A 20,980-nucleotide genomic window follows, 5' to 3' on the forward strand; every position below is an offset into this window, starting at 1 on the left:
CTCATCCTTCATATGGGAGAATTAAGCAAGCTAAGAAGAAATGACCTTCAGGGCAGGGATTTCTTTCTTACTTTTCTTTTAAGTCAAGAAATTTCCAAGGATTGGCCCCAAAGACTACTAGTTTGTTGCCTGACCCCGCCAGGTGTTTGCAATTCTAGAAGTCAGGCGTATCTAGCTGGATGCCTTTGCAACAGCAAGCAAAGGCAGAGAACAGCGGTTCCTGTAGGAGCAGGCTGCTGCCAGGTCTGCAGCGCGGGATGTTCTCTGCCCAGCTACCTGGAGTCCGTAACGTGAGCGCTGGGGAGCGCCAGCCTGGGCTGCACGCACGGGCAGCGGGAGCTCTGTGCAGCCCCGCGGGAACGGCAGCGAGTGATCACAGCTGCGGCTCGTTCCAAAGGGACACATGAGCCCCCCCGCAGAAAGCTGGGACACTTCTGCCCAGAGGGCCGGTTGGATGGGTTTTTTTTGTGGGAGAAGGGCTACTTCTAGGTTCAGGTGGAGGAATTGAGTGGGAAAACCTTGCACGCTCCTCGAAGGGTGGGCATTTTCATCACAATCCTGGAGTGACTTCCCTGGGACATAAAGGAAATCAGTGTTGAAGCCGGGAACTGACCGATCAGATCTGACTAATGGCCCCAGTGCAGCCTCAGCCACGAGGCTGTCCATTCTCTGTTTCTGCTGACCCTTCATTATGCGGTTTTTTGGCACGGCTGGGAGTTCAGCCTTCCTCACGCCCCTGTAGAACAGCGGCTTTTCAGAGAGGATCCCCACAGAGGACACGTTTTGCTCTTCCTGCGGCGATCCCAGGAGCCGCTCAGCGGCCGCCCAGGAGCAGGAGGGTCACACGGCGCTCGGAGCCCCCAGGGCTATGGGGAGAGGCGGCCGCAGCCCCTTCTCACACTGCAGGGCGAGTGAATGAAGGCAGAACGATTTCGAAGGAAACCAAGCCTGGCCGAAAGGCGCACTCCCGTAGTTATTTGTTGTTTCCCGGACAGCGGCACCGGGGCCGCCCGCGGGCCGCGCGCCCTGCCCCCGATCCCGCCGGAAACGCCCCCCGCCCGCGGCCGGCGCGGAAGTGGGCGCGCGGGGGGCCGCGAGGGGCGGCGCATGCGCAGGAGGCGGCGCGCGGCCGCGCCCCGCCCCCGCCGCGGTGGGGGTCTGGCGCGCGCTCCGTGCGCGCGGCGCGAGGCCGGGCCCGGGCGGCGGGCGCGGAGCCCGGGGGGGCGGGGGGAGCGCGCGGAGCGGGCGGGGGTGAGGGACGCACGGTCGGTCTGTCTGTCTGTCCGTCGGTGAGTCGGTCGGTCGGTGAGAGGATGTGAAGATGGCGGAGCTGCAGATGCTGCTGGAGGAGGAGATCCCGGGGGGGCGCCGGGCCCTGTTCGACAGCTACACGAACCTGGAGCGGGTGGCCGAGTACTGCGAGACCAACTACATCCAGGTGCGCCGGGGCGGGCAGGGCGCGCCCTCACGGCCGGGCCCGCGGGGCTGCCCCGCTCGCCGGGCCCGCGGCGGCGGCGGGCAGCACGGCTGCTGCAGCCCGGGCTGGGGGGGGAAAGCTGCTTCACCTCCAGCGTGAGCTACCCCGGCGTGACGAGGCGCTTAAATGTGGAATTGATTCCTAAATTGAATTCCTTCCACTTTGTGAGTGAATGTTTATTCCGATCGTGTCCCTGTCCCCCTTTTCGTCCCCTCCGCAGATTCTGATCTGCTTTGCTGCCGAGGTGATGTGATAAACCGAGGGCACGGCTGACTCCTGCAAATACAGTGTTGGTTCCTGTTAATTTAGAGCAGAATGACACAGGCTTCAGTAGAGTTATGTCTGCCCGTTTGTATTTCCCTGCTCGAGCAGGACTGTGGAATTCCATAGGAAGGGCAGCTACCAAGGGGTAGGTGCAGGATGGAAGCGTGATGTAGTAGAGCTGGTACAGAATTAGGGAGATGAAGTGCAAGTGCTACCGCATAGTGTGGTTTTTGCGGTGGTTGCTCTAAAGCCAGGCTGGTGTTAGGGCTCTGCTTTTTTCATTTCTCTTTCTAGTGGAAAGACGGGCAAAATATTCTCAGTTTAGTTTGATAGTGATAATAGGGCCAATGAAAACTTTGCCCTCAAACACAAAAAGATACTCTACGACATGTCTGAGTGTGCGGGAGAGAAAGGTAGGGGGGATGATGTGGATTTGTGGTGTCAGTATTGCGAGAATTCCAAAGTGTCCCAGAATTGTTTTTGAATTCAGTCCCCGAAGGGCAGAGTGCTTGTGTGCTTCCAGAGGGCAGCTAGCGATGAGATCTGTGCTGAGACTGTTCTGCCAGTGAAAATGGGAGAGACTATTTAACCAGAGGCAGAGAATACTTAGAATGTCCCTGTAAAAAAGCTCTCACTGTTTCTTTTGAATTGCTGAATGACCAGCTGTCCTTTAGAGAGAAGACTTTGCATATTTTGGGTCATTTACAAAACAGGTCAATTACAGTAAAACGATATAGATGTATTTTATTATGTAATGACACTTCTGATGTTGAATTAGCATGACTTGGGGTTTTTAAGAGACGTGTTGAAATCTTACAGTTATGACCTGACATGTGTGTGTTTAAATTTCTGCTTTTTTGAGAAGTGATTCTTCTGGAATGTGGGAGAGGAGTATTGGAAAGCAGAACCAGATAGGAAGAACTGCATGTAGTTGGGTTTTTTTCCATTGACTTTTTTTTTTATTCCTTGTATAAATCAAAGTTTGCAAATCTCTACAGAACAGATCCACTTTTAGTGTCTTAATGAAAACTGCAGAAGGGGACTCCCTGCTGTTTTGTGCAAATAGAGAACGAAAAAAAGATGGCTATTGCCCCAGACAGCAGAGAGTCCATAAGGACAGTCTGGGATCACAGGAGATGGATACAGACAGATGGTGAATGCAGGAAAAGAACGAGGCACTCTTGGTCAGCCTGATGGATTCTGACCTCCACACAGCAATATCCAGACTGGCAATTTATCCAGGCATCATGGCAGCACAGAGCTTTAGGGGGGAGGTGGCAATGAAAGAACGAAGTTGTGTTGTGAGCATTGACTGTGAGGTGCAGTATGGGTCACACCATCAACATGCTTAAATTTTTAAGGACGTGGGGAATGGAGACATCAGCCAGGCAGAAGGCTCTGGCTTCTGGAATGCTCTGAGACGGGACAGGGTGGGTTTGCTGTGGAGAAGAGGTTCAGGGTGAGGGCATTCTGGATTTGGTGGTGTGAGTGTCCTGGTAACGAATCTGTCAGCCAGCTCGCCCCACCCTCACCGTGCCACAGCCACGTACACTGCTGCACCAGATCTCTGTAAAGAGCTGACTTTTTCTGCTCTACAGGAAGGGATTAATGGGAGTAACTGTTGGTTAATTGGATATTTGTGGTTTTGCTTCTAATAATATTTATTATTCCAAAGTCGTTATGTCTGAATGAAGTCCAAATTACTTTCGAAATAGTAGCCTTGAATTTTTGGGGGAAGATGGGTTTGTAAATGCTCTGAAGAGTATGGAAGAGTAATCATCCAGAAAGTCATGTAATGAAGATGAACTAATTCTACTGTAATCCTGTAGTATTTCACTGCTGACAGAAGATTTGTTGTGGATAATCTTGAGATCTAGGGGAGGCTCAGAATGTGGCTGAGACCTGAAGTTTATCTGCAGGATGGTAGGTGCTGTGGTGATGGGACATTGAAGGCCCTTCATTGGCCTGTCTTATCTATTTCAGTAGCCAGGCCACTCCCTTTCTGTGCCAGTTGCTGCTTTGAAGTTTGATTGTCCAGTGCAAAAACTGTTGCAAAAGGCAGTGAGGCGCAGGCCAGTGTATCAGAATTTGAAATGCAGCGCTAAAGCAAACGGGTTTTTTCTCTTCCCCCCCCACCCAGCAACATAATTGCAGCTTCAAAATAATTAAAATGTAATCTCATACATGAGGAAATTGCTAGTTTATAGTAGTAGAGCTGTGGCAATTGCAACTCATTTGACTTCTGCTTATGAAATGAAAAATCTATTCTTAAAAATTTTGTCAGTGTTTATCCAAATTATGATTGATATGTAGCTCGATGACTTTAGCAACAGGGAATGTTACATAAAATGTTATCCTTCCCTTGAGTCTGTGATATGGTAGTGCATCAGAAAACATCAGCTTTAAATTTTGTGGAAAATTATAGGAAATACAGCAAATACATAGTAAGCGGGCCTGCAGCAGTGAAAGAAAAGTGCTTTTTGGGGAAAAAAAGTTTCTTTGTGTCAAAAACATCTTATTCTTCTAATGACTTGGAGAAATCATACAGGTTTTTTATGTCATGCTGCTTCTTAAAGAGAAGGGGAAGAAAAGCTTTTTGTTTAGGAGGGTGTTTGTGTGGTATCTGACACAATGTCAATCACAGGTTAAATTTTATATGGACTGTTCAATGCTTTGTGTACTAGTGCTGTGTCCCCTGTTGCAGTCTAAGCATGCAACAGAGTAATTCTATAAAATTTGATTTTTGATTTTTGCAGTCTACAGTGATTTATCTGTTTCCCTAAAATCAGATAATATTTATATTGGGCAGTGTTGTGTTTACAAAGTTTTTCCTATTCCTGCTTAATTTTGTTCAGGAGTATCATAAAGAAAATTTCTACTTATGGTAGTACAAGTAACAAGACCATACAGTTATGTGACTTGCACATCTTGTTACTGACATAAATTCCAACATTGGCTTGCCCTGTTAAGTTTCTTTGAGCTTGTCCTGTATAAGTCTATTCTGAAATAATATTTTGTTTGTTTCTCATTATCACTGATCTTTTCAAAAATCAGCTTTTTGTTTTGTGCAGTGCATGGAGTTTCCTAGAGTAACTGAATGCTTGTGTCTGTAACTCTTTGTTGAAAGGGTCAGAAAAAATTCCCAGGTGGAGACATTTCAACCTTAAGTGTCTGGTGTGCAGGGATTCGAGGTGGGGGGAGGTCCCTCCACCGCAGCATGCAGAACTGAGTGAAAAGCCAATCCTGTCCTCTGCCCAGCCTTCAGAAGGAACCTCTGATTTCTCTGATCCAGCTGTGTTGGCTGGGTTCTTCTAAAAGGCTCAGTAGTTTTTAGTTATTCAATATTATTATGCTTTACTTGTCAGCTCTAGAGACTGAAAAGGAAGAGAGAGCTTCTGATTTTCCTCCCTTTCATAGTCTTCATGTTGCCATCACTGTTGACATTTTATATACAGAAACAGTCTTCTGGTGTTTGTGAGGGGTAGTGTAGAAAGAATATTTTTATTCTTGTTCTTAGTAATCAATCCATCCTGCTGATTACTAGAAATAACCTGCTTTCATTCCTGCAGAAAGCTTTATTTAATTAGACATAAAGGTGAAAACTACTTGTTTCTTGGTAATTTTACTACAGTCCATAGATCAGTGAATTTCATAGTTGCTGTCCACATTTCTGTTGTTTTTACTTGGATCTCATAAGCAAACCCAAGTGGCTGTAGATTTGGAAGCATCTTCAGTAGGCTGGACAAGAGAATGAGGCATCTCTTATCATATTAGTTTTTAATGACAGGAATGGTGGTCCTTACAAACAGCCACTTAATGGTTATGGCTTTAGTAATGGCAGATTGCCATGGAGTTGCTTTTAATGGCTGGTACCAGTATATAACTTGTGTAATTGTACAGGAATTGCAGGAAATATGGTTTGTAAACAAGTTCAAGAATGATCACTCTTCAATTTACTGAAGATGTGTATCACCTTAACAGAGGTGACTGAGTTAGATTTGTAAAATCTATTTAGTTTTCAGAAGTGTGAGTGTCAGAGGAAAGTTGGTTTTGCTCTTTCTGTTCCCTAAGCTTGTTTATTCTGTAATCCAGCTTCAGTGAAGGGGTGATTAATCTTAGCTCTGATGGAACACTTGTTCTGCAGGCATGAAAGTGGATATTGATTAGCTCCAGTGAGTATTAGTCCCGAAGTTCAGGAAGATGATAACAAGTTGAAACTCTACAAAACCTGTGAAAGAGTAGTAATGGCTACGTGGGCAATGTGCTATAATGTCTCACTCCTAAGTTCAGTGAATATTGCATGGGTATATCCATGGCTGTATCTTGTCCATCAGCCTATGGTAGGACTTCATGAAAACCATGGGATTTTAAATTTGAATGTGCACTGGTGGATTGAGCTTGAAAGTCAGCCAGGTGCCCACCAAGCTGTTCTCTTACTCTCAGTCCTCAGCTGAGCAACAGGAGAAAGTAAGGAAAAAAAAATAATTCCCAGTTCATGGGTTGAGTTAAGGACAGGGAGGTCACTGACAAATTGCTGTCATGGGCAAACCACTCTCAGCTCGGGGAGTATTAATTTAATTTACTGCCAATTAAAAATAGAGTAGGACAGTGAGAAATAGAGTCAAAACTAAACCCACCTTCCCCCAGCCCTCCCTTGCCAGGTTCAATTTCACTCCTTTTCTAACTCTCGCACTTCCTCCTTCTCCAGCAATGCAGGGCAACAGGGAATGGGGGATGCTTTAGTTCATTCCTATCACTTGTCTCTGCTGCTCTTTCCTCCTCACAGTCTTCCTCCTGCTCCAACATGGCCATCCTCCAGTGGGGTACAGTCCTTCACAAAGTGCTCCAAAACACTTTGGAACACAAATCCCAGGTCCTTCCCATGGACTGCAGTTCTTCATGCATTGCTCCAGCGTGGGTTCTTCCCAAGAGCATCCAGTCCTGCAGACACAGACTGCTCCTGTGGGTGCCCCCAGGCACTGTTCTGCCCAAAGCCTGCTCCTGCATGGACTTCTCTCCATAGGCTGTGGCTCCTGCCAGAAGCTGCTTCTGAGGGCTCTGCGCAGGCTGCAGCTTCTTTCAGAGCATATCCACCCGCCCTGCCATGGGCTGCAGGCAATCTCCACTTCAGTGCCTGGAAACACCTCCCCTTCCTCCTTCTCTGACCTTGCTGTGTGCAGGGCTGTGTCTTTCACACGTTTCTCTCTCCCAGCTGCCTCACGGTGGTCTTTAGCCCTTGGTAGATGCCTTGGCACAGAGGTGCCCCCAGCATGGCTGACTGGCTTTTGCCAGTGCTGGGGCCCTCTTGGAGCTGCCTCTGGGGATGTGGGGGCAGCTCCTGATCTCCTCTCCCAGAGGCTGCTCCTGCAGCCACCTGGCTACCACTGAACTGGCTCCTTAGCTTTGGGAGCTTCAGTGAGGATTAACTAGAACATGTTTCCTTTAAGTGAGTCCGTGAAGCTGGCAAAGCTGTTGAATTCATCACTCAACCAATCTACTTTCCTTTTTCATCACCTGTGCTGTGTTTTGCCAGGACAGCTAATTTAATGCATTTATTAGTGCCACAAGTTCAACCTGGAGGTCAGGAAGTGCTGGATTGATCCTCTGTTGAGTAGATATGAAAACAGCATGAGCCATTTTATTAGTGGTAATTGGAGTTGCTGGTGGTAATACTGTATGTGTAGGTATGAAAATAAAATTTGTAAATATGCAAGTTGCTACTATAAATGTTGTAACACAAAATGTTGGTTACAAGTGGCATTCTAGTTGTTCCCTTCTATAGTTTATTTTCAGACTGTGGTTATTGAATTATATTGATCAAGAATTCTAATTCAGAGTAGAAAGCTTCTGCATCCTACAGTTAATCAGCTCTCTGAAATTTATTGTCCATTGCTTGTTTTACTTGAGTTTGTAGTTATTAATCTTTGTGGCTAAGTGCTGAGGCAAGAAGTGGTGCCTATGTAAGGCAAGAGCGTCTCCAGTCAGTGCTTTAAGCCAGTAAAATGTTCCCTATAGTGTTCAGCAGAATATTTTCTTGACGAAAAACATTGATTTAAATACCATATTTGCAGCAGATTTATTCAGTAGAGTCTATGTCTAGAGGCTGCTGGCCTTTTTTCTTTTTTAAAATTTTGTTTCAAATGCTGTTTTCACACTTAATTGCACACCTGAAATTGACCTCTTGCTTACTAATCTAAATTTTGTAGATTTTGTTGGATGTCCCTGCCAGGAACTTCAGTCATTGGGCTGCTTCATGAAGCAAAACTCCATGTCAATAGATGAAACCTCATCACAGCACACTGAATTTAGGAGCATTTCCTCTTCTCAGGGCTCTCACCAGTTAGGTTGGCAATTCTTTCTTGAATTGAATGAGCTAATACGTTTTTGCAAGTGAGTTGTGTATATTTCAGTGAGAAATCTTAATTTTCTGTTTCTCAGGTGCAACAACTAAGTTGCTCTGTCAAATTTAAATTTATGTGCTCTGAAGTATAGACTCTATATGTGCTGTTCCATTTTCCTGTAGCTTACTTCCCAGTAGATGCCATTGTAATATGTATTCTTAATGGTGTTTCAGTTTGAAGTACAATAAGCACTTGCCTTATTATTATTGGTGTAGTGTTGCCTTGATGAAGTTGTTTTATGCTCAGTGAAATGCAGGGTGAGGAACAAATATTACTTGGTCTGGGGTTTTAGTAGCCTGTCTGTGTTGGTTATAACACACAGCCAAAGCTAGCTTTGTGCCAACTCATAAATTTACTATTTTTTTTTCTTAAAAGCTCTTCTAAGTAAATGCAAATGTTTTTATTAGGATATTCTGCAACTTGGTTGTGAATTTCCTGCTAACAAGAGCAGGGCCATTGCTTTGCTCAGGGATGGGGCGAGTGTCAAGTGAGGGAGGAGGAGGAGGGAATGACCGAGGCAGTGAGCTGTTAGATGGACAGGTTAAGGTGAGAAGTTCATCAAGATCCCAGCTATCAATTGTGGTTATTTTGAATTTGTGCAGCAGCATGTTGTGGTGCAAAGGTGAGGTGTTGTTTGTGTGGCCCCCAGTGAAAGCTGTGAGCAGTGGGGCTGACACCTGTTCAACACAGAGGGTTGGTGCACGGAACCTGTGGGTGATGCGGGGCATTGATTTGCTGCAGTCTGTCTCCTGCAACAAAGTCTCTTCTTGACACTGCTGCTTTTGCCAGACAGGAATATACCAGCTTAGCTGAAACACTATTTCTCATCTCTGTTCAAACACAAACTTTTAGTGTGTCTAACAAACAAAATGTACAAAGCCATTTAATACTGAGTAGTGTATGAATTCAAAGCATACTGATTTGTCTTGATTCACTTTAATAATAATCATTAAATAGTATGTGTTCACTCAATATACAGTGCAGATTCTCAATTATCTTGAAGTGTGTCCTTCTATACTGTAAGTTTGAGCAGTGCTGGCCATTGCAGATTTGTACTTCACTCCAATTTTTTTAAATAGACAGCGACTTGGTAAATTGTTTTGAGAAGTGGAGCTTGTTCATAGCTGTCTATGTAAGGCAGAGTGTTTGCTGCAGGTTGTAGAAGTTTATTGTCTACCTGCTTTTAATTGGGTAAAAACCACAGGTCTGCTGCAGCTTGTGGAAAATGTAAAAATGTTAAATATCCCAAATTAAATGGCTGTTTTTGAATCAACTAACATAGATTTATCTGTATGGAGGGTCTGTGGCGGGACAACTCAAAAATATTTAGCCACAAGGAGATGAGAAATAGTAAAAACAAAAGTCAACCTCTTATCCCCCACATTGCTAACAGAAAAAGAACAGGCTGAGTGGATGACAGGCTTCAGAGATGCTGAAAAATGCCAGTATGAGCAGATGCTCAAAAAAGGAGTGGTTAGTTTTGACAGAAAAGTAATGAATTATAGGATTATTCAAATAATATTTTGAAAAGTCTGAACTATGTACACTGGTTTCCCATTTTTCTTGGGTAAAGTACAGGGATACTAAATTAAGTTTGAGAGGTAATGCTACTTAATCTATGAAATTATTGCTATGAGGGAAGGCTTAGGATTTAATAGTATTCTAGAAAGGCTAGACATTTTAAATAAATAATGAGAATATAAGCAGTTCTGTCTTTTCGTTTCATATTCTTTGCCTTGCATTTATTCCATGATGGAGTTTTATGTCTCTTGTATGAAGTATTTTGCACTGTCCACTGTAATTCATTTCACTGGATTATTTGGGATATTGCTTCTATTTAATATTGTAGTTTCTGTATCCTGAATATGATATATCCTGGATCCTTTGAAATGCTTTTTGCACAAATTGGTGTTGGATTTGCCTTTCAAGGAGAGAGAATTAATATGTTGAGTTACTCATGTCAATTTAATAAGATCTAGATAAATTTCATTTGTGGGAAGGAGAGCTAAAGGTTTTTATGTGATGGACTATAGATGTGTGTGCTGAAATGGTGGTAGTAAAATTAATGGGCTTTTCCCACCATGACTAATAACTAGTGAACTGGGAGTGAAAGGAGTTGTAGAGAAGAATGAAACTGTGACAGTGCATTTATTTGTTATTTATGATAAATCAGTCTGCAGTGTTTTCTGATGTACTCAGTTTTCTCACTTTATTCCTCTGTTAGTGATCTCAGGAATTAGCCTCAAAGATTTAGGCCTATTGATGTTTGTGTCCTTAGAGGTGTGCTGTCCAGGAAGTGACTCTGTGTCAGAAGGGGCAGAGTGATTGAGCGTGCAGAATCTCTGCATCAAAGAGTAGTGTGTAATCAGCCTAAATTAGTGAGGGTGTTGCTTTTGAAGCATTTCTCTCACATTCTGAGTGCACTGTCACAAGAGCAGTCCATTCCTGAAAGAAAGAGGTCATTCTTTGATTATATATGCATCTGTACAAATGAATCAGTTTGGATAATAGCTAGTTATCAGTAGACTCTGAATCGCTATTGCATTTGTCTGGTGGTGATAATTAATTCAAATCATCTCCAAACTGAGGACACTTCTATAACCACTTGATGGAATGAGTTAGTAGAACTATTGTAAATCATTCTCATTTTATAATTTGCTTAAAATGTACATCTTGTATTTTCTAAATATATATGCAGTCTTTACATTTATTGGAGCCAGTAATTCAATATGTGCTACAAATACATGCAGTTTTGATGACTGGAGCAAGAGGGAGGGGTAAGCCTCTACTTTTTGTTGTTCTCATTTGTATACTCATCTGTCCACCAAATGCAGGTCCTTGGAAACCGAGCTTGTTAGTGTGATGAGCTTCTTATAGATGTTTGTACCATTTTGAGACCCTTCATTAAAGCATGGTTTATAAGTTGTACTCCTTATGCAAGACAGGCTCTTATGAATTGTCTCATTCAATCACCAGTTGGATAATTAATGCAGAGTTATAGCTCATTTAACCACTTATGCACATATGAAAGAATTTTTTCATTAAAGAACAAGTGGGGAATACATTGCCAATAATCCACGTGTGTCTGTAAAGGCTGTGCTTAAAAGTTCTCCATAGAGAAGGGGATTTTCCCTTGTTTTCCTATGATGAGCTGAGGTTAATATTTTCCATGTGTTTTACTTTCCCTGAAATTTTCTTATTTTTTTTTTTTTTACTTGTAGCTTTTGTTGAGGACACAGAGAAGAATGAGATTTATTTGCTGGTAATGTCTCAGAGTATTGGATTCTATTACATTTAGCTTCTTTTTTAGCTTGTTTTTCTTTGTGTGTGCTAAACAGGTAAGTGCCTCTGCACAGACCAGATCCCACCTTGAGCAGGCAGCTTCTTATACCTAATTCTGTTGGTTTTAAGTAGCACAGCTCTTATTTGATGTCATATCTAGATCTTGTACTTCACAAATCAGGGTAAGTACAGCTTTTGTGTGCCAACAGTGGAAGGAATTTATTTTGGTCTGGATTCCATATGCCCTTAAGGCTCTGAACGCAGTCATTCAAGAATTGCTTGCACGGTTTTCTGTGACTAATTGTAGGGGGAATATGAGTGGTTTTTCCTGACTTTTAGGGACAAATTGTTCAGTAAAATGGCTGGAAGATGATGAGTGATACAAAAAAAATCAACTCTTGTGTCTAGGAAGGTGGAGGATTTGAGGTTATGCAGTTGGTAGATCCTTCTTGAAGGAGGAGAGAATTGCTTGTCTCAAAAGCAGCTTGGAAATTTGTGTTTTCTCTGTGCCTCTTTGTCTTAAAACCTAGGATTCATGTTGTGAAACTCTTCAGGACAGTTTTATTTATTGCCATAGCTGGATGGAAGGGTAGAGAGATGTTATTTAGGCATGTCTTGTTAAATGAACAGGTCATTCATGCAACACTTTTAATTCATGAAGGTGTAGAGACAGCCCTTCCTTCAGAGGGTAGTAGAACTTGCCGAATATATAGTTGTAACAATCTGTTGAGACAACTTGAAAATGAGTTCACATTAAAAAGAAAGATGCAAGGCAAGAGAATCTTTTATGACATAGAAAAAGCATTCAGCAGTTGAAATGTTCTTATTTTTGTCATTTCACTTCTTTGACGTTTCTATTTTTGTGACAACAAATTGCTCAGAGTTGTCAGAAGAACAACATTAAAATTTGGTGAATAAGTGAAGATTGAGACTCAGCCTGTGTCATAATTATGGTGAAAGTAAACACAGTCATGGGGATTCTTCATATCCTCTATTGGAGCATGAAACTGCTGTGAGAGGAGTCTGATGTTCTCTCACCAGTCTGCAGTGTCACTTACACCTCCATGCTGGGAGTTCTCATTGCTGCAGCGTGGCGTGCCCAGGTGATGCTGTGTGCCCTGTGTGCTGTGGCAGCTGCTCCAGTGCAGTGCAGTGCAGTGCAGTGCAGGGGGTGTGTGCCGGCCCTGCAGCACGTGCAGCAGAGCTCTGGCCACTGCGAGAGTTCAGCGCCTGGAGCTCTTGGGGCTGCTCCTGCTCGGGTAGAGATGATGGAATTGGCCTATGTGGGGAACAGCATGAGAATCCTTAACTCTGGGATTAAAATGACTCCTTCCTGAAATATTTGTCACTGAATTTAGGTTGTATAGCAGGAAGGGTTTCCCCTATTTGAGACAACCATAGTCTGTATGTGACTTTTCTTTAAAAATTGTTTGAAAAAATTGACTTTTTAAACTTTTTCATTTTGAAAAAAATCATTATTAGTTATTTTGTTAGCTGATGAGGATAGTGTATTAATTTACTTAATGAAAATCCTGGTCTTAAGTTTTACTGGGCTAGTCTGGATATGTCTGTTGTAGGGTAAAAATTGCAGTACATTTTTATCTTCTGCTGAGATGTCTGTGACTGATGGTGTCTTCTCTGTCCAACATGAATGCTTACCAATCTATACATATTGAAAATAGTCAAAATTCTATAAATATGGGGAAAAAAAGGTGTTTAATTGCTCTTAAAGAAATTCACCCTGTCTGATACAGGATTGTCTAAGGGATCTTTATGAAGATCTTGGGCAGAACAGCACCTGTTCTAAGTGCTGAAATCAGTATATGAACAAACCTTAAAGGGCCTGCTGAAAATCTAGCTCACATTAGATAAACACAGAAAAGAAGAAAAAAATTTCACCTGTTTTGGTAAAATAAGATAGTACCTGCAGATTGTTTTGTTTTGTTATTGAAGTGCTTTAGAGGAAGCTGAGGTATGGAACATCATTAATATGTGTGCAGAGGTGGGCAGCTGTGAATTTTGGAGCATTGCAGATGCTCTACTACTCTGAGAGTGTTTGTCTGATTCATTCCTCTGTCCTTTTCTGAAGCTCTTATTGTAACTACTTTTTTCAGGACAGACTTTGTAGAACTTCTTGTACCACTGTATGTGGTGCTTATTTTTCATTGTAGAATTGCTTCCAGGTTTACAGAGCTGTCTTCTGTTGGATCCCAAGTAACTTGATTGATTTTTTGAAGGTGTTCTGATAGAACTACGTCCATAGCTGCTGCTGCCTCTACAACATCCTGCATGGAGATTTTCTCCTGGATGTTCACTGGGATATTGCTGAAGTTTTGTTTTTCACAATGTCCTCATGTGTAATTTTGTGTGTTTTTCACATGAGTTATAGTTTGTTGTCTTCAGCTGACATCAAAATGTTAGAACAAAGGAACTCAAACATTTTAGAAATAGAAGTTCTTGTTTGGTACTGCAGTCATTCTCATGGGGTTTGTTGTATTCATTTAAGTTTATTAAATGCTTTCAATTCAAAGAATGTATTTGGTCCATCCTCTACTTTCTTTGTGTGGAGGCATAAAAAGACCTTACAGAATGTACAGAGCTTCTGCCAGGGGGTCCATGGGCTATTAGGTAGTGCTAGAGCTTTGTTTTAAGACAGCAGATTTAAGCATTTACTGTATGAAATTCTGACATTTTTCTGAAGGAATTTTCAAAAAAAATGGTCTCTTTAAGCTCATCCTGTTGATGTTCTGAATGATGGGCCATTATAGTTAAGCAAGAAAACCCTTATTCCTGGTAGTTTGTGTTTCAAGTCCTGTCCTTTCTTTACCAGACAGAAAACTCTCCATATGGTTAAAGAGAAATTCTGAAATGGCTCAGTGACCTGCATTGCTTTGTTTCAAGTCTGGGGAATCTTAGAATTATTGTATGTGGAGAAAAACTTTGCCAAAGTTGGGTTTGGTTATCAAGCATATTGCTTTTGATAACTCAGTGTGATACTTGTTAATTCTTAAAAAAGTAACTTGGTAATTTGCAGAAAGAAGTATTTAAATTGGATGGGGGTTACTGTGTTACAGGTGCAGTATAGTTAACATGGAAAATCAAATGCACATCCCTTTATACATGTAAGATGTCTGTATATTGTTTTTAGAAACTAAGTTACCACTTGAATGAAACAGTCTCTCTTTGGGTAAGAAGTACTGCTCTTGGTGGGAATGTAGGTCATGCTTAGAAAATGAGTGTGTAAAATAGAGATCTTGCTGAAAATAATTACAGAACATTTGATGCTGTGCTGTTAAGTTACATACTGCAGGTTGAATATAGCAACTTGGCTTGCTGTTCTTGAGCTACATAGCAATTGACAGAAGGTTTACTTATAATTTTGCAGTAAATGGACCAAAACTGCTTGTTAAGCTAGGAAAAAGAATAATTGCTACTTACAGTGCTTGCAGAAAAGGGTTTTCTTCTGCTTATTTTCTGAGATTCCTAAATTGTAACAGCGTAGCAAAGTTTGAGTCTAGTCGAAATTAAAAACCTCCTGTAACCTTAAGATTTTTTTATTTGTTGACAACTCTTACAAGCATGAAGAAGAAGTGCTCTGGAAAATATTGATTTCTAGCAGTTTACCCTTGGGAATCAGATTGGGACTCCTCAGTTGAGGAGGTGACTTTTATATTTCTGAAAAGTTTTCTAGTAAGTGCAGAACGGAGATCTGGGCTTGGCTGTCTCTGCATAAGAAGTCAGAATCCCATTCTCACTTTGCCAATATTGTATTTTGTCCAGTGCTATGGTAACAGGAGCAAAAGGTTGTAAAAACATTCTTTGCCAGAAAAATGAGCAGATGCTTCTCTCAGGACATGTGGGGAACAAATCTACTTAATAAGAAGGCACTGGTTTTGATTTTCAGGTTTCAGAGTGAACTTTCACTAACTTTCTTTCACTTCTTCATGGTGGTTTGTTCAGTTAATCTCTATCCTGGGTCAGTTATGACTGGGTATCATTGAGTGTTGCCACCACCTTCAGCAGGTGGGTTGTATGACAGGCCAGCTTTCAGAAGGATGAACATGGATATCAAGAACAAACCAGCCTGTTGATGCTTGCTTCTGCTCTCCTGGCAGGCATTTACGGTGGCAGCATGGATCTGAAGATAGTTCCATTCTTTCATTATGTCTGAATTGGTGGCAGCTTTTAAAATTGCCAAGTAAGAATAATTTCAAATTTAAGGTTTACTGATCATTGTGAAGGGATCTGTGTAACCCAAATGTCTTTATTTTCTAGAAAATGAAGAGTGACTATGCAAATTCCTGCCCCCCCTTTAGTTTTAACCCTCTATGTGCTGTCTTTGGAAGGCATACTCATGTTGCCTGATAGCTATGCTTCTTTACTTCAAGCATTTTTAAGCCATAGTTACCAAAGGTAGTCAAAGTATTCCTTCCAGTGTGGTAAAATTTTGGGGCTTGCTCGTGTGAGGAGGTAGAGAAAAGTGAATAGCCACTGAAAGACTTGTATTAGTTAGGGCAGTGATGTGGGAAGAATTCTGAGGATAACAGGGCTGCCTTTGCTGTGGACAGGAGGAAAGGCTTTGCAGCAGCGTGCGTTCCTTGAGCTCCTCAGTGTTTTTGAGTGCCTGAGGGAGTGGGACGGTGCCGGAGCTCCGTGTTGCTGTGGTAGCTGCTGTGGGTGTGATCTGCACACCCGGCAGCCTCCCTCGGGAGCTGCTGGCCCAATGGGGTGTGCATCTTCCCGCCCGTGCTGCAGTTACACCCTGCCAGTTCCAGGTGTCCTGCAGCTCCCTGGCTGCTTGGAGGGCAGCGTTAGGGTGTGAGCTGTGATGGAGGAGGATGTGGCTGTGTGTCCTACTTAGCTTTCCTTGCTAGGAGCTTGTGATGTCTGGCAGTGGACACTTGGAAGCAGAATCTGCTTCTGCTGCCACAGATCACTCTGTGATTCTAAATCAAAGCCATTAGTTGACCTCAATCACTGCTATGTAATGAATTGAATTGAGAATTTATAGTGGAAGAAAGAAACTGGCAGGATTGGGAAATAACTCAGTTGTTACATAAACCCCTCTGACTGGATAATATTTTGTAAAGCTGAAATAGATACCCTTTCTAAGAAATGATAGATTTTGTCAGATTTCAAGAGACAGAGATAAAAGTCTGTTAATCTAATATTGATAGTGGAGAAAACAATTTGTGCAAAAGCATTTTTTGTACAGCAGAATGTAATTACTATATGACTGTAGTTTTTACTTGTGGAAGCCACTTTGCATATGAAGTAATTTTTGCAAATGCTACCACTTGATTTATTTTTACTAAGTAACTGTAAAATTAAATTTGAGTTTATCAATGATTTTGACTCCTAAATTCAGTGAAACCTCTGCATACTAAAGTGTCCTTGGTGAATGAAGAATTGCAGAACAGTAGGTGTATGAGATAATAGAATTAAGCCTGTGGGTCTTTGCTGTTTCTGAGGTTCTTAATTCAGTGCATTTGTATTGGCCTAGCCTCTTATGGCCACAAATGTGTTGATACTGTGTTGCTATTAAAGCCAAAATTGGCCTTGGCTCTGGAACTCCAACAATAATTATGTTGTTGCAGGAACTGGAAAACGAGCCACTTCACTCAGCTGTGTTATTGCAGAAGCGCTACCAGAGGGGGCTGAAACCTCCTCTGGTGTCCCAGAATGAGCAGGGGAGTGGGTTCCCCCACTGCTGCCTTCTCTGGAGCAAGAGCAAAGTCTAATGCTGTGCAGCAGTGATGAGTGGCCAGTAACACAGCTACAAATTAACTGTATTTTAGATGTAAATGCCTTGGGATGCTAGCATGCTGTTCTTGTGATACAATTTGGGATGCATCATTTTAAACTGTGGTACTGCTGCCTTGGAAAAGTTTTTTATAACCTTGTCTAGTAGGTTTGTGTGAATACATCATGCCCTGTTATTTTTGCATAAACATGACTTTGGTTCTGTTCTCAAGGAACAGGAACTTGTGAGGTCTGATGAGAGCAGGACATTTGTGTGTGAAAACTGATCTGCCATGCTTGTGAATGTATGGAATTAAATACAAAGTTTGATTCTGGTGATGGCTAAGGGAAACAGATGAGAGATTTGTTGCAGTGATGCAGGCAGTATGGAAACAGTGGTGCAGGTGATTAGATGTCAGGGAAGCTGTGCTTGTCCACAGCTCCCGTTTGCTGTGTTTTTCTCTTGGGTAGAGTAGACTGATACTGCTGTCATAGATCTCAAACCAGTGAGCTACTTTTACCTTCACTGGCAGCCTTGATTGCAGTATGTATTTTAGAAGGCAACTTTTCATTTTAGGAGGTTAGGTTCTGTGTGTATTTCTTTGAAAGGTAGCTTTCCTAGCTGTTAATCAAACCTACATTTTGAGGCTCAGCACAGAACTGAAAACATCAAATAAATTTATGGCAGTGAAAACAAAAGACTGCAATTTAATGCAAATGACCTTGTAGAGACTGCAGCAGATTATTGATGCTGGGTTTAAGATAGCTTAAAAGTTAGGCAGTTGCACTTGTAATTAAGAAGTTCTAGTGACATTTAGTGAATCATTACAGTTTTTTAATAGTTTGGAAAGCAGAATAACTTGATGTCAGAGGCTTTACTGGAGTATGAATGGTAAGAGTATATTCTTTAGGTAGCATACTTGTTATTAGTATGCAGATAAATAAAGATAAATTATAATTATAAATAATTTGTTAAAAATGGGAATAACTTTATTTATATGATATTAATGTTAGTGTAATAAGATGAATGCAAGTAACCTTGTGTTTGGAAAATGCTTTTTTAAATACCACATTTATTACTTGCTCTATGAATGTTGTTTGAATTATAAAATTGAGTGATGGTTTTGATGCATTCTTAATTCTGAACCTGATATATTCTGTAATGATTGTGTTTGGCCTAAATGCCAGTGTTCCTTACACAGCTTTAGGTTTGTGTGTAATTTTTGTGTAATTTTAATTTTTTTTTGTGTGTAATCAACAGCTTTGTTGGTTACTGTGTGATCTCTGATCAAAAGATGATGTGTTTTACTAAATGTAGGACATACAGAATTCACAGTGCTGTGAGAATAGTCCTAATCCCATTATCATCTGTAAAGAGAAGAGTTTACTTCAGTATGTTCACACTTAAAGGTGTTTAAATTTTAAATGCACTTTGTTTGAGCAGTAAGTTAATTGCTTTCATGTAGATGTTGAGCAGAGCCTTTGGATACAGTTGTGGAGAATGGTACTTACCTTTCAGCTTGACAGATACTGATAAAATGGGATGGTTTGGGTGCCTGACTATCCTGTCTTTGCCTGGATGGTCCATCCACAACCAAAGTTCCATTTAGTGCTGATTCTTAGACTGTGTCTTGTCACTTCTGAGAGCAGTTCATTAATAAAAAAAGAGTTGTGTCACTAGGAGACTTGACATGCTCTGCTCCTTTCTTCACGGATGTGACAAAGAGTTTTCAAGCAGATTACTTTAATTATAGTTAATGTTCAGGTAAGGTCATGCTAAAATTATTGTGAAAAAAGATATTCCATCTCCAAACTCTAGAGCTACCATTGCTACTAATTTGTAAACCACATTACCTGTCTCAATGATCTTTTTGCTTCCTGTGCTCATGGTCTCAGTGTGCTTTGCTGCTCATGTTTTCTTTTGAATGCAGAACAACAGAAAGCTGTCAGAATTTACAAGTGGGTTTGTGGCAGGGTATGTGGGGAGAAGTATTTCCCATTTGTGTCCAAAATGTTGTTTGCTTATGTTACCTAACATTTGATTAATTCATAACATTTAGTGTGCAGAGTATGTGTAAATGGGCAATGACCATGAGCCCTTCTTAATTTTAAAAGGAAAGTGTATACATTTGAGTAGGGTAATCAAGCGATGAAGCCAGCCTTTTGTCTTTCTAAAATAACAACAGAAATAATTATATATATATATATTCATTATATAATCATGAATAAGCAATTACATAGAGACAGATCTTTGCACCTGGAGATGAATAGTAGAGAGATGATGCTATAAAAATTGACAGGAACAGAAAAATTCTACTCCCAGCTCCAGGTACTGTGCAATTTTGGTTATGTTAAAGAGCAGGTAGACTGATAATGCTAATAGAACACATGGATTGTTCTGCATCCAGAAGGGAAATCTGAGGTTTTTCTGGTGCCACAGAAATTAGTGCCTTAGAGATCTATGGCCCTTAGTTTTTTCTGAAACTCAGGGAGAGCTCATTTCCTCCTGTTCTAGCATGTCAGTGATTGCATCTGCTTCTTTGTGCCTGTTTCTCCTGTGTGTTGGAGACCAGCTCCATAGGAATTGGTGGGTGCATGTTTTCTGTCCTGGGAATGAGCAGTTCCGGCAGTGAAAGAGGAGTCAGGGATATTCTTTAGCAAGTATTTAATGAGCCAGTTTGTTAAAACAGAAAACTACTGTATTTTTCACTGACAGTTATGTAAGTTTTTGGCATGATTTTGACTTAATTATTGGATTAATGATGCTCAGTTTTCTTCTCAGTCATTTTTTGTAGTTCACGGAAGGACCTCAGAAAGCACTTGGATGGGCTGAGCAAATGCCATCTGTGCAGTTGAATAAAAGTGTGCAAAATACTTAATTATGTATGAGGCTTTCAGTAACTTCAAGGAATTCAGCAACAATTAAAAGGATGATATAAGAGTTCAATCTATTTTTCACAGGAAAACTGAAGTGTGCTTTGTCAGTATCACAGTTGGGCACATTTTGTACTGAATAATGGAAGCTTGTTGAACTCTAGCATGCAGCTTTTGTTCTTGAGGCTTCTTGAAGCTGATGCAACCTCAGCAGAAACCTGAGGGGTTTTGCTGGCTGGTCGTAAGACAAATGCCAGCTTGGGTTTGTCTCAACAGTAATCAAAAGAAATAACTGATACATCGATTAAATGAAACAAATCTTCTGTCTTCTTTTTAAAATTTTACCATTACTTTTTCATCACATATGTGACTGTGTTTCACTAAATGCTACTGTTTTGAACAATAGCAAGAGATACTCTATATATTGGGGAACCAATTAGTGTACTCTGGATATATTTTTTGTGTAGTTAGTCTGTTCAACCTCACTTCCTCTTACTTCAACCTCACTCTTCAATCACACTTTTCAACCCCAGCTTCCACCTTTATGCCTAAATATTACTGCATAAATCCTGTGCACAAATCCCTTGAAGAATTGATTTGAGTATGAATTGAGATTTTTTTTCTATTCAGAACTCTGTTTGCTAAAAGATGTGAATGACAGTAGCCTCAGGAATGAAAAGCTATTTTTTCACCCCCTTTTAATTCAACATTAATTATTAATCTTGGAAGATTTTTTTGTTGTAGTCATATTGATATTAAAGTCAACCACTTGTGTCAGTGTTCTGTAATAAGAATCACAATTTTTGGCTCATCCAGTAGAAATTGTATAAGTCTTATTAGCCCAACTGCAGAATTGTGAACTTCCAAGTTGATCATGACTACTGGGTAAAGAACAATTTATTTTTTTTATTGTAGCAGGAAAGAAACCTAGCTACAATAG

At 41.2% G+C, this 20,980-nt stretch overlaps 1 protein-coding gene across 18 annotated transcripts in view; it reads left to right on the forward strand.

The window, feature by feature from the left end:
• Window positions 1-1,234: 1,234 nt before the first annotated feature.
• ABI2 (abl interactor 2) overlaps window positions 1,235-20,980 on the forward strand; it is a 64,971-nt gene continuing 45,225 nt past the window's right edge. For 10 of the 18 annotated variants that reach the window (XM_063162300.1, XM_063162305.1, XM_063162301.1 and 7 more), the window contains exon 1: window positions 1,237-1,438. In XM_063162300.1, the coding sequence (XP_063018370.1) occupies window positions 1,322-1,438 (117 nt within the window). In that variant the 5' untranslated portion in view covers window positions 1,237-1,321. Of the gene's footprint in view, window positions 1,439-20,980 lie in introns of all 18 variants that reach the window. The other 8 variants (XM_063162295.1, XM_063162298.1, XM_063162302.1 and 5 more) reach the window with 2 other exon arrangements.

The sequence above is a fragment of the Melospiza melodia genome, chromosome 8 (assembly GCF_035770615.1).
Source record: "Melospiza melodia melodia isolate bMelMel2 chromosome 8, bMelMel2.pri, whole genome shotgun sequence".
NCBI lineage: Eukaryota > Metazoa > Chordata > Aves > Passeriformes > Passerellidae > Melospiza > Melospiza melodia.